This window comes from Neophocaena asiaeorientalis, unplaced genomic scaffold (assembly GCF_003031525.2).
Source record: "Neophocaena asiaeorientalis asiaeorientalis breed wild unplaced genomic scaffold, Neophocaena_asiaeorientalis_V1.1 scaffold825, whole genome shotgun sequence".
Classification (NCBI taxonomy): domain Eukaryota; kingdom Metazoa; phylum Chordata; class Mammalia; order Artiodactyla; family Phocoenidae; genus Neophocaena; species Neophocaena asiaeorientalis.
In genome coordinates this window covers 717,563-730,561 of record NW_020173937.1, presented here as the reverse complement: position 1 = coordinate 730,561, position 12,999 = coordinate 717,563, and the positions used below count along the sequence as shown (strand labels likewise).

The following is a 12,999-nucleotide window of genomic DNA, read 5'->3' as shown; positions in this document are numbered from 1 at the left end:
GGCGGCGGCGGCGGCGGCGGCGGCGGCGGCGGCGCGAAAGCACCCGCCCCTCCCCGGAAGAGGTGGGGCCTCCGGTGCTGCCCCGGAAGTCTCTGAGGTCCGTTAGCCACCTCCCGTCGTGCTGTCGCGTGGCGCTTTGCGTCAGGCCGTGGCGCGGCTTGGCTGCGGTGCAGGGGCCGAGGTGGAGGTGGACGGCCGCGAGCCAAAACTGAGCAACTGCGAGCTGAAGACGCCTGAAGGCTGAGGAGAAAGTGGCGGAGAAGGAGGCCAAGCAGGAGCCCACGAGAGACAGCCTGGCCGCAGATGGCGGACCTGTCCACACCTCGGACAGCGGGCCCATCCACACCGCGGGCCCGCAGTGGAGTGTCCAGCGGAGTCTGGGCGCTGGGGGACCCGTGCCACACAGGCTCGTGTAGACTCCCGCCTGCTCGCGGCAGCGTGGACGCCACCGGCCTGGCTCACCTTAAAGGTGGCAGAAGAGCTGTGCCCTTGGAGGACAGGTCCACTTGCAAGCCATGGCTGAGTGGAGAAATGCTAAGTCGGAAGAAGAATTTACTCCAGTCTATAGCAGACTGCCTTGTGGAGTCCAGAGAATCCTGGGAAGAACGAGGAGCAGAGCCGAGAGTCCCTCAGCTCCACAGACTCGCATTACTGTCTTCTTGCTCCCATGGGCACCTCATCCCCCTTTGGCCGAAAGGCGAGGAAAGGCGGTATCATCGGAGATTCTGACTCCAGCCAGAGTGACTTTGTGAGGAAGAAGTGTATCCCGCACGCCAAGATGATCACGTGTAGAATAAGTTTCTTGGAAGAGTTGGGGTTCCTAGATGAACTTCCCATGCTGAATGCCGCCTCGCGGGGAGCTGTGACCAAGCTTTCCATCACCTGGCACAGCAAGTTGGACATGAACTACGTGTAAGAACTGCTCCAGAACTCCAACTGTAAAATGCTGGTAGTTGGTGGCATTGACTGCGTGTGTGATGTTGGATGCCAGTTCCAGACGGTTTGACTGGAACTCACCACTCGTGAGTTTTACCTGGCCGATTATGATCTCGTGAAATCATGGATGTCATATCAGGGATGCTGAACATGTTATGGGCAGTTACAAGACCACCCACCATCCAGTCAGCCCAGCAGGCCAAACCCATGAGATGGACTCCACCCCACCCTTCTGGAGAATGAGCACAATAGAAGGGCTCAAGAAAAACCTGGGAGTGAAGCTGCCGGAAACTAACCTCTTCAGAACGGAAGAGACTGAAAAAATTATTGATCACATCTGTGTCGCAAAAACTGCTGAATGTCCTCAACCTCAGACCACAGGCAGACTCCTTGCTAAACTTGTCAGAGTCCCTGAAAGTGGCTTGCAGCAGTGACCCACTCGTCGGTGATCGCCCACAGATAACGGCCAGACAGACTGCTCTGGGTCTCACTGAGCAGGTTGAGCTGCTTGTCATGAGGAGGGAGGTGTGCAGTGCTTACACTGGGTTACATAGTCCCATACAGCAGCCAGAGGCTTTTAAACAACAGGCCAGAGCCACCAACGAGGATGATGTTCATAGATGAAAACTTCTATACCGCCTGGAATCCAGGCTGCCCCCCCTCCATCTGGCTGTGGCATGGACATTGGCTGCATCACCGTGTTTCTCACAGTCTACGGTAACATCAAGGAAGTACTTCTGTTTCCTGCCATGAAACCTGAAGGTAAGGAGAATGTGGCAACCACTGATACATTGAAAAGCACAATAGTTGGCACTTCTGTCTAGAAAATGATAATTGGTAAGTTGTATGACTCAGACATCTTTGCATTCCTGCAAAAGGTCAAGATCTGCAAGGGAATTCTTGTGTTGCTATCCATTTGACTACCGTAGTTCATTTCAGCCACCAGAAGAGAGAAGAGGAATTAAGAATTCATTTTTACTCCTTGTTACCAAGTGAATGATTTATCTCTTTTAAAAAGTTATTCATAATTTCAGGAACAGTTTTTATTTTTAAATGTTCCTTTAATTCATGTACACTTAACAGTTTTTTTAAACTATAAAAATAATTGTAGTGCCAAGTTCATGTTCTGCCTTTTTCCTCAGCATCATTTCCCAAACACTCTTCCTTACTTCCTTAGAACTATGATACTTATAATTTTAAAGAGCTAAGTTGTTTGTTTGTTTGTTTGTTTTGGCCATGCTGCACAGCTTGTGGGATCTTAGTTCCCCAAAGAGGGTTTGAACCCACGCACTCAGCAGTGAAAGTTCAGAGTCCTAACCACCGGACCGCCAGGGAATTCTCTAAATAATCCACGTGTCAAAGAAGAAGTCTCAAGGGAAGCTAGAAAATACTTTCAGGACTTCCCTGGTGGTGTAGTGGTAAAGAATCCACCTTCCAGTGCAGGGGACGTGGGTTCGATCCCTGGTTGGGGAACTAAGGTCCCACATGCTATGGGCCAGCTAAGCCCACACGCCACAACTACTGAGCCCACGTGCCTCAACTAGAGAGCCCACATGCTGTAAACTACAGAGCCCACATGCTCTGGAGCCCGTGCGCCACAACTAGAGAGAGAAAACCCACACGACACAACTAGAGAGAAGCCCGCGCACCGCAACGAAAGATCCCGCGTGCTGTGACAAGGATCCCGCATGCCGCAAGTAAGACCCAACACAGCCAAAAATAAAAATATATATACATAATTTTTTTGAAAAAAGAAAAGAAAATACTCTCAGCTGAACAAAAATGAATATATAACATACAAAATCTGTGAGATGCAGCTAAACAGTGCTTATTGGGAAATTTATAGCATGAAATGTTTTTATAGGAAAAGAAGTTCTCAAATTGATAATCTAAGCTTCCACCTTAAGACACACAGACAAAAAAAAGGCAAAATAAATTCAAAAGAGGACAAATCAATAAAATTGAAGAAATAATTTGAAATAATAGAGAAAATCAGGAAAACTGATAAAATTTAACAAGATTGGCAAAAAAAAGCACATGAATTGTATCAGGAATGAAAGAAGAGATATTACTACAGACACTGCATATGTTAAAAGGATAATAAGAGAATACTATGAACAACTCCACGCACAAATTTGGATGGAATTTTACAGTTTGGATGAAATGGACCAATTCCTCAAAACCATGAATCACCAAAACACATAGTACGACAGAGATATCCGCAAATTCAACTTCTTAGTTAAAAACCTTCTGTAAAGGAAATGTCCAGGTCCAGACTGTGTCACTGGTGAGTTTTACCAAACATTTAAAGAAGAAATAACACCAATTCTGTGTAATCTCTTCTAGAAACGAAAAGGGAACACTTGTAAGTTTGTTTTCTATCAGCATTACCCTGATGCCAAAACCCACAAAAACAGAAGAAAGAGAAAAAGAGGGAAGAAGGGAGGGAGGAAGGTAGAAAGAAAGAAAGCTATATAACAACATTTCTCATGAACCTCTTATAAAAATTCTCAACAAATTATTAGCAAATTGAATAAAGCAATATATGTTGAAAAAGAAGAATACACAATGACCAAGTGGGTTTATCTGGGGCACACAAGGCTGGCTCAGTATTTGAAAATCAATAGTGTAATCCACCAGTTTAAAGAAGAAAAATCCACATAATCATATCAACTGATAGAGAAAAAGCACCTGACAAGATTCAACATCCATTCATGATAAAAAACCTTTCAGTGATTTCCCTGGTGGTCCAGTGAGTAAGACTCTGTGCTCGCAATGCAGGGGGCAGGGGTTTGATCCCTGGTAGGGTTATGAGATCCTGCACGCATGCCACAACTAAAAGATCCCACATGCCGCAACGAAGAACCAGTGCAGCCAAAACTAAATAAATATTTTAAAATAAATATTTTTAAATAAGTAAATAAAACAATTATTTAAAAAGAAACCTTTCAGCAAACTACAATTAAAAGGGAACTTCTTCAACATGATAAAGATTATTAACAAGGAACCTACAATTGATATCATGGTGAAAACTGAATGCTTTCCCTCTAATACTGGGAAAAAGGCAAGGATGTCCATTTCTGATACTCCCAATTCAACATTGTACTGGAAACCCTAGCCATAAGGAAGGTATAACAATAAACCAAGACAAAGACATAAAACTCCCTATTTGCAAGTAACATGATTATCTACATAGAAAATCCCATGCACTCTGGAAAAAATACTCCTAAAATGTATGTGTCTAGCGAGGTCACAGAATACAAGGTCAGCACACAAATATTAATTGTATTTCTGTGTAGTAGTAATGTGCAGTTAGAAACAAACAAAAAAATTAATGCCACTTACTGTTGCTCCAAAGAAAAATATCTATGTGTAAATCTAATAAAACACGACCTGTATGCTGAAATCTGCAAAACGCTAACGAAAGGAAGAGGACCTAAATAAATAGACATAGAATGTTCATGGTTTGAAAGACTTAACATATTAAAATATTGACTCTTCCCAATTTGATATATAGATTTAATGCGGTGCCAAACTTCCATCAGATAAAGACAAGTCGATTCAATATTTGTAATATGGAAAAACAAAGGAATTAGAATAGCTAAAACAATTTTGAGAAAGAAGATAAAATTGGAGGAATCACACTACCTGATTTAAAGACTTACTGTAAATCTACATTAATCATAGAGATAAGGGACTTGCTTGGTGGCACAGTGGTTAAGAATCCGCCTGCCAGTGCAGGGGACACAGGTTCAATCCCTGGTCCCAGAAGATCCCACATGCCGCGGAGCAGCTAAGCCCGTGCGCCACAACTACTGAGCCCGAGTGCTGCAACTAGCCTGTGTGCCTAGAGTCCATGCTCCGCAACAAGAGAAACCACTGCAGTGAGAAGCCCATGCACCGCCTCGAAGAGTAACCCCTGCTCACCACAACTAGAGAAAGCCCGCGCACAGCAATGGAGACCCAAAGCAGCCAAAAATAAATAAATAAATAAATAAAATCGTAGCGATATTGATGTGTGGTATTGGTAAAGGGATAAACACATAGATCAAAAGAACAGAATAGAAAGTCCATAAATAGACCCATGCAAATATGGCCAGTTGATTTTTTTTTTTTTAATATTTATTTAGGCTGTGCCGGGTCTTATTGCAGCACGCAGGATCTTCGTTGCCGCATGCGGGATCTTTAGTTGCGGTATGCATGCGGGATCTTTAGTTGTGGCATGCATGCGGGATCTTTAGTTGTGGCATGCATGCGGGATCTAGTTCCTCTACCAGGGATCGAACCTGAGCCCCCTGCATTGGGAGCACAGAGTCTTACCCACTGGACCACTGGGGAGGTCCTTGGCCAATTGATTTTGACAAAGGTGCATAAGCATTTCAATAGAAAAAGAATTCTCTTTTTCAATAAATGGTATTGGAATAATTCTACATCTGTATGCAAAAAAAGGTCAGCTTTGACCTAAACCTCACAACTATACAAATATTATCTCAAAATGGACCATATAGCTCTAAAGATAAAACAGGAAACTTTTAGGAGAAAATTTTCATGACAGAAAGTTAAGTTAGGCAAAAATTCTTAGACGTGACACCAGAAGTATAATCCATAAAAAGTATATAGATAAATTAGACTTATTCTAAATTTAAAACTTTTGCTCTGTGAAAAACATTAAGAGAATGAAAATACAAGCTATTGACTAAGAAAATATTTGCAAATCACATATCTGCCAAAAGTTTTGTGGTCAGAATATATAAAGAACTCTCACAAGTCAACAGAAGAAAATAACCCAATTAAATACAGTGAGTTAAAGATTTCAACAGACACTTCAGCAAAGAGGATACATGGATGGCAAATAAGCATACGAGAAGATATTCAATATTATTAGCCATTACAGAAATGCAGATTAAAACCATGATGAGGGACTTCCTGGTGGTCCAGTAGTTAAGACTCCATGCTTCCACTGCAGGGGGCATGAGTGCGATCCCTGGCCAGGGAACTGAGGTTCCCACATGCCGCAAGGTGCGCCCCCCCCCCCAAAAAAAAAAAAAAACCCACAACGAGATGCCACTACACACCCAGAATAAAAACCAAGTGCTGGTGAAGATGTGGAGCGACCACAGCTCATACACTGCTGTGGGCACGCAAAACGGTACAGCCAGTCTGAAAACCAGTTTGACAGTTTCTTATAAAGTTACCATGTGACTCAGCAATCCCATTCTTGGGTATTTACTGTAGAGAATTGAAAACTTTTTCAACAAAACCTGTACATAAATGTTTATAGCAACTCTATTCATAATTGCCGAAAACTAGAAATAGCACAAATGTCCTTTGTCGGGTGAATGGATAAACAAAGCATGGTACGCCACACAGTGGGACACTGCTCATCAGTAACAGAGCACAAACTATCGACACGCACAGTAACTCGAATGAATTACTATGCTGAATGAAGGAAGCTAGTTTCACAAGGTTATATCACGTATGAGTCCATTTACAGGACATTCTCAAGAAGTCATGACTGTAGTGACGCAGAGCAGACTCGTGCTGGGCATTCGGAGCGGGGGTGGCCAGTGGCTGGCAAGGCTGGGGGAGATGGAGCTGTTCTGCGTCTCGGTTGTGGCGGTGATTATACAAATCTATACATGTGTTGGCTTTTATAGAATTGTACACCAAAGTCAGTTTTACTGTGTGATAAATTTTTAAATAAAAAATTTAAAAGACAGTGTAGTCATTTCTTAGGCCTTCTGTAACAAAGCACCCCAAATTGGGTGTCTTAAAACAACAGAAATTTACTCTCTCACAGTTCTGGAGACCACAAGTTGAAACCAAAGTGTCACCAGGCTTGGTTCCTTCTGGAAGGTCTGAGGGAGGATCTGTTCCATCCTCTCGCCCAGCTTCTGGGGGCGACCAGCAGCCCTTGCTGTTCCTTGGCCGGTAGATACATCACTCCACTCTCTGCCTGCACCTTCACACAGCCTTCTCTCTGTGTGGCCTGTGTGATATTTTATGTCTCTTGTAAGGACACTCTCATTGATTGGGGGCCCACCCTAATCCAGTACGAGCTGTTCTCGATCCATAACTTAATTACATCTGCAAAGACCCTCTTTCCATTAAAGTCAAATTCTGAGGTTGCACCTAAGTTGGGGCCGGGGAGTAGGGGAGACACTAATTAACCTACTATAGATAGAAAAAAATTGTTTTAAGACTATGAACGTTTCTTTTCAGTGTTACATAGGCCCTTGATGCCCTATTTTAAGCTAATTACCAATTATCTTTTTTTTCAAGTAACATAATGATTATTCTCCAAGCATCTGATCCTGTTTTGAATCTTTGACCCAGGTATCTTAACGTAAAACCACTTTATTGATTGGCTTGGGGGTCGCAAATAGAGCAAACCATTTTTGGTACAATCCATTTCTTGGTAATTAATTTGAAAATAAATTTTCAATATTTAATAAAGTGCAATTAAGATGATCGAGCATGGCGTCGGGGAAACATTTCGTAATATTAAATGATTCATATTAATCTTAAATTGATATACATGTGGGTCTAGATGTAATATGTGTGACGTATAACACTGATTCTTCATATAAAAGCCTGGATATAGGTATTGATTCAAGAGATAGTAAAAAATTATATGATAGTGTTGTATATGATGAAATTAAAATACTTTGTCTTAGAATTACAGTTATTTGTCATTATGAATTTATTAGTGTTTGCATGTGATACGTAAAGTGTACGGTTTGCTTCTGAATCTAAGCAATTACTTTAGAGATTTTACTTCAGTTGCTGTTGTCTCAGCACAGTTTCTCCAAACTGAGATCAGTGAAAAACAAACAAATAAAACCTATATAGAAACTTTTGTGGTTCAAGAAAAGTAATCTAATTTCGAATTATTTAACAGTTGAGGCAAATAGTGTGAAAATCTTGATTGTGATCATACCGTTAGTGATTTTGCTAGGATGAAAGTTAGAAAAGTACATTTAATATTACAAAATGTTTCCCAGATGCCATGTTCAACTGTGTGAGCAGGCAAGAAAATGGACGCTAGGCTGTATTGGGATATGATCATTTATAACACAAACATGTATTGTATTAAAAAAAAAAGATGAATGAAGCCACAGCTTTACAAATGCAGGAGACCTGAAAACATTTCCCTTTCAGGTTGAATAGTTCTAGGGCATTTTGTTCCAGAAAATGACCTCTGCTTGGGAAATAGCCTATTTGCTTGAGTTACTAGATTGTCGCTGTTATTGGTGTAAAATGTCTCTTTTCCATAATGCATTAAAAATTTTTTTTCCCTTTTAGAATGAATTCTGGAATAGATACAAAGGTGAGATGTCTTCTGTTTCAGTCTTGAGTGAGAGGGGTTCATCAGGGTATTTAAATCGGGAGAGATTGTATTCAAACTTTGAAGATTTTCCTGAATTTCCTTTCTGTTCCTGTTTAAGTTTTACTTATCTAAGACTTTTCCCCTCTGAGTGTTTCCATAATAGTGATTGTAAAATAGTTTTTTATAGTAGCTTTATACTAATTCTAGTTTTGTTACTTATATACATTTAAATCGGTTCATTCCCATTTGAGGATACCAAATTCCATGATAATTTTTTTAAACCCAAGTATATTAGGTAGAAACAAAAAATAAGAGTCTGAAACACTGGGTCCTCTCATAAGGTAACCACCTTGATTTAATGCTTATAGCGTCTGAAATGGTATTTATCATAACTAATGTTTTCATTCTGGTAACAGTATTCAGGTTTTTCAGAATGACAACTGGACCTGTCTCTAAATTGTATTGTACAAATGCCCCTAGAAATGTGAAGTCCCATGTTAGTGCTGTACAGGAACTTTTCCTTCTCCTTTTACACCCAAACCATTGGAAATAGGAACCGTCTTGTCGATGCCCAGCCCAGAAACAAGTGTCCAGCAATCACTTATCCTCCTTCCTTCCAGCTGACCCCATGTGGTCACCAGCACAGGGCTCCGCTCTGTGATGGAAAAACGTTGTCAGTGATTGTAAGAACACGGTCAGAGGTCTCAGCAAAAATTGGAAAACTCAGCAATCCAGCTAGATAGAGGCATCACGTGCACGTAGCCACAAAGCTTGGTGGGGGGGCGGTGGCGGGGGGTGGGGGGCAGTGGTAACGAAGTCCAGACAGGACAGCTTGTTTACAGGAAAACAGGAAGAATCCCAGGTTCATTCAAGTTAGCTGAGAACTGGGTGCCAGAATCAACCAGCAAAATCGTTTCCACGATGAGGGGAATTGCCTGCAAGCTGTGGTTTCCAAATGTTTTCTGCGCAGATGGTGACCAGTGTGAAAGCCGTCCTTGCCTGAATCAGGGCATATGTAAAGATGGCCTCGGGGAATACACATGCACCTGTTTGGAAGGATTTGAAGGCCAAAACTGTGAATTATGTGAGTTCCTCTTCTTGGTGGACCTTCAGGTCAGAGCCCCCTGCCGAGGCCAGGTGGGAATGCGGGAAGAAGCTAGAGGTCCAGGGAAACCCTCTCCGGTCACGTGGGCTTCAGCCTGTGCTCCGTGAGGCTGTGCCGCTGCAGGCAGCGGAACACGAGTCAGAGTCCCCAGCGTGGAGGACGGGATACCGGGCACTCCTCTGCCCCTCTGAGGAGCGGCTGTGGAACGAACGTTCCCGAAGGGTGGGGCCCCTTCACCTGGAAACGAGAACCGACGTTTCTTTCCTCGGAGGAGGATGTTTCTCCTGCTTGTCAGGATCCTGGAAATTCGTGCGAATGTCAGTGCTGAATGATCGGGATTGTCCAATTCTATAACGTTATTATATAAACATTTGGTACAATTAATTCTGCGTGGAAAAACCACTGAGTTTTCCTGATACAGTGATTAACTTTCAATAAAAATTAGGTTAGAATTAGGCCAGTTTCTCCCTGAGGAGAAAAATTCAAGCTTCTTTTTAAATTTCTTAATCTTTAACCTTCAGAGCATGCTCTTCGATTGGATACTTCTGAGTTTTCCCCAGTGGGAGAATCAGTCGTGCACCCTTCCATCCACCGTCCAGAGCAGCTTCCCCAAATACCGTTTTGTTGACGCTGGGGCTGTCAGGAATGTTTTCTAAAATTTCTTTAATGTTTGCCCCGTAACTATTCTTTCATCAAAACCCAGGGGCGAAATGTAAAGTCAGCTGCCAGGGCGGCATGACTGGTGAGTCTGGGGCCTGATGTCCGGTGCCCGTTGGCACAGTCCGGCGGTGAGGGCCCCTGTGCCCGGTGCCTCGCGGGACCTGGACGGCGCTCCTGGGGGCTGGGTGGTCTCCACCCCTTTACAAGGGACGCGACAGGCCGTGGGGTTTAAATAACGTGCCCAAATCACATAGCCGGAGACTGACGGCCAACTGGGAGCCGGCCTGAGTCCGGGACGTGGCTACCACCCCTCCTTCCCGCCGCACGGGAGCCAGACCCCCGTCTGGGGATGGACCCCAGGTGCTTTATGCCACGGGGGACTGAGGCCTCAGAGTGGACGCCGTGGTCTACTCTCGGCTTGGCCTGAGCTCCCACCTCGCTGGCCAGCGCCACCACGCCCTTCTTAGGGCTGAACTTGAGACCCTCCAGCCTCCAGGCCTTCCCTGGGCTTGTGTGGGCTCCCTGGCCCCCGGGGCCCCACGTGGGCGGGGGAGGGGCTGCCCGGGGCGCCGGCTGGTGGGCACCGTGGCACTGGCGGGTGACGGCACGTCCCAGGAGGGCCGCACCCTCAGCTTCCCGGCTCTTCCGCAGCCACGCGTGAGCTCTGCAGCCTGGACAACGGGGGCTGCGACCAGTTCTGCAGGGAGGAGCGGAGCGCGGTGCTGTGCTCGTGCGCCAGCGGGTACGACCTGGGCGACGACGGCAAGTCCTGCGTCTCCACAGGTAGGAGGGGCGCAGGCTGGGCTCCCGGTGGGGCTCGTGGTTTGGAGACAGACCCACTGTTTCTGTGACCTGCCTGAGACACGGGCCAGTGCTGTCAGCTCTCCTGGGGGCACGTGGAGCATGAGGGTACCGCGTGGGGGTCTCTTTGCCCAGTGCCCGGCTCGCAGCGAATCCCAAGTGGCCGCTTTGCAGCTGCCGCGATGGTGTCCCCGTCGCTCTCGGAGGGCAGGGGCGTGGGGGGCTGCAGTTTCAAGGGCCGGAGCCGTGGGCCGGCCGAGGAGCCGGGGAGGGGGTGCAGGGCCAGAAGGGGAACCCAGGGCCCTCCAGCACCGTTTTGGGTTGTGTGGGTCCCGATGTTAACAGAAGGTTTTTTCCGTGATGAAAGCCAGATGCCATGCATCTGGCCCAGAAGCTCACGGAGGGCTGAGTGCGGGCCTGGGTCCTGGGGGTCCTGGTGGTGGAAGAGGCCCCGTCTCACACCCCGTGGGGAGTCCTGCCTGACCGAGACTCCTCTGCTGTGGGGCGGGGGCCGGCCGTGCCCCTCTCAACTCGGGCTCCTTCTTGGGGTGACCCCAGCTCCTCCTCCAGCAGGCCCCAGCTGGCCCGCAGCCTTGGCATTACCTGGGGTGGTGAGGAATGCAGAGTCCCGGGCCCACTGTAGAGGTGGGCATATTCCAGGGCAGTGGCAATTGTGTAAAATGAAATCTCTCAACAGGTAGAGGACAGTGAGATTTACATTTCTATTGGTAATGAGATTTTTTTTTTTTTTTGACGCGCCGGCTCAGCGGCCACGGCTCACGGGCCCAGCTGCTCCATAGCATGTGGGATCTTCCCGGACCAGGGCACGAACCCATGTCCCCTGCATCGGCAGGCGGACTCTCAACCACTGTGCCACCAGGGAAGCCCCCCAAAAATATTTTAATTGAAGTCGTTGCTTGACATGCTTGCAAAATTTTTTTAATTCCAGGAATAATTACAGATCAATTTAAAATAAAGTTTGATGTTTGAAAATAAAATCAGGTAAACTACTTCCTGGTGCAGAAAGTTCTGTCCTAAGCCATGGACGAGCTGGTGCAGAACTTCAGGGCGCAGTGATCACAAATGCTAAGGCAGAGGCGGCTGGTGTGGGGAGAGCTCTCCTCCGCGAGCGAGCGAGCGAGCACACTCCCAGCGCACCCGTGGGCCCTGCGGGGCAAGCGCCACCAGAACACACACGGGGGACGGCCTCAGATGTGCGGCCCCCAGCTCCCCTGCCTCTGTTCTGCTTCGCCCCCGCTCTGCCTCGGTTGCCTAGTTGGTAAGGTTACGAGAGGGCGCTTTTTGGTCTTTCCTGGCCCCTCCCTTGCTTGGCGCTTGTAAGGGTCGCTGTCATCCTTCAGCTGTTCCTGACAAAGCTCCGCATGCCGCTCGTCCTGCCCAGAACACTTCTTTCTCTTCAGCGTTTCATTAGGAGATGTTTCCAACACACAGCGGGGCTAAGAGAACTTTGGGGGTTGAGCGCCCCAGCCCCCCTGTCTGCCATCCTGGTCTCCACGTACCAGTCGTGTCCCCCGCAGCCCCACGGTCCTCCGTCCTGCCACAGCCACCCGACTTCCATAGGTGTCCCAGTAGACGCAGAGCCCCTTACACGCGTCTGCACGCTGGCCGGCCAGAGGTCAGGGCTCCCACCCGCAGCCCAGCCCTAGCAGGACACAGGGCGCCCCACTCCCCCAGGGCCCGCTTCTCGGGCTCCTCCTCGGAGTGGCCTGCGTGGGCCCTGCAGGGAGGCCTCCGCGAGGCTGAGGCCCGACTGCCCTTCTTCCAGAGCCCTTCCCCTGCGGGAAGGTCACCCGGGGACGCGGCAGGCGGTCGGCCGCCCACGGCAGCGGGGAGGCCCCCGAAGCAGGCGTGCCGGAGCAGTACGACCTCGGAGACCTGGGCCCCACCGAGAGCTCCCTCCACCTGCTGGGCCTCAACGGGACAGAGCCCAGCTCCAAGGAGGACGAGAGCCACCTGATCCGCATAGTGGGCGGGAGGAACTGCGAAGACGGGGAGTGCCCCTGGCAGGTAACCGCGCGCAGCTCAGCGGCCGGGCGCCCGGCCCACGCGGGCCCGCAGCAGACTTGAGTGGGCGGCGGCGGAAGGAGCCGAGGTCGAAGAGGCCGGGCCTCTGCCCTCTCTGCCCGGCCCCCGCCCCCGCCCAGGC

The 12,999-nt window shown here is 47.5% G+C and overlaps 1 protein-coding gene and 1 pseudogene across 1 annotated transcript in view; both read left to right on the top strand.

Moving 5' to 3' along the window:
• The window catches only part of F10 (coagulation factor X), an 18,838-nt gene that overhangs the window by 2,345 nt on the left and 3,494 nt on the right, over nucleotides 1–12,999 (top strand). Inside the window, exons 3-6 of the mRNA XM_024752679.1 lie at nucleotides 8,242–8,266; nucleotides 9,237–9,350; nucleotides 10,683–10,814; nucleotides 12,619–12,860. Of these exons, the coding sequence (XP_024608447.1) occupies nucleotides 8,242–8,266; nucleotides 9,237–9,350; nucleotides 10,683–10,814; nucleotides 12,619–12,860 (513 nt within the window). The remainder of the gene's footprint in view (nucleotides 1–8,241; nucleotides 8,267–9,236; nucleotides 9,351–10,682; nucleotides 10,815–12,618; nucleotides 12,861–12,999) is intronic.
• LOC112404627 (lysine--tRNA ligase pseudogene) lies at nucleotides 498–1,760 on the top strand (annotated as a pseudogene).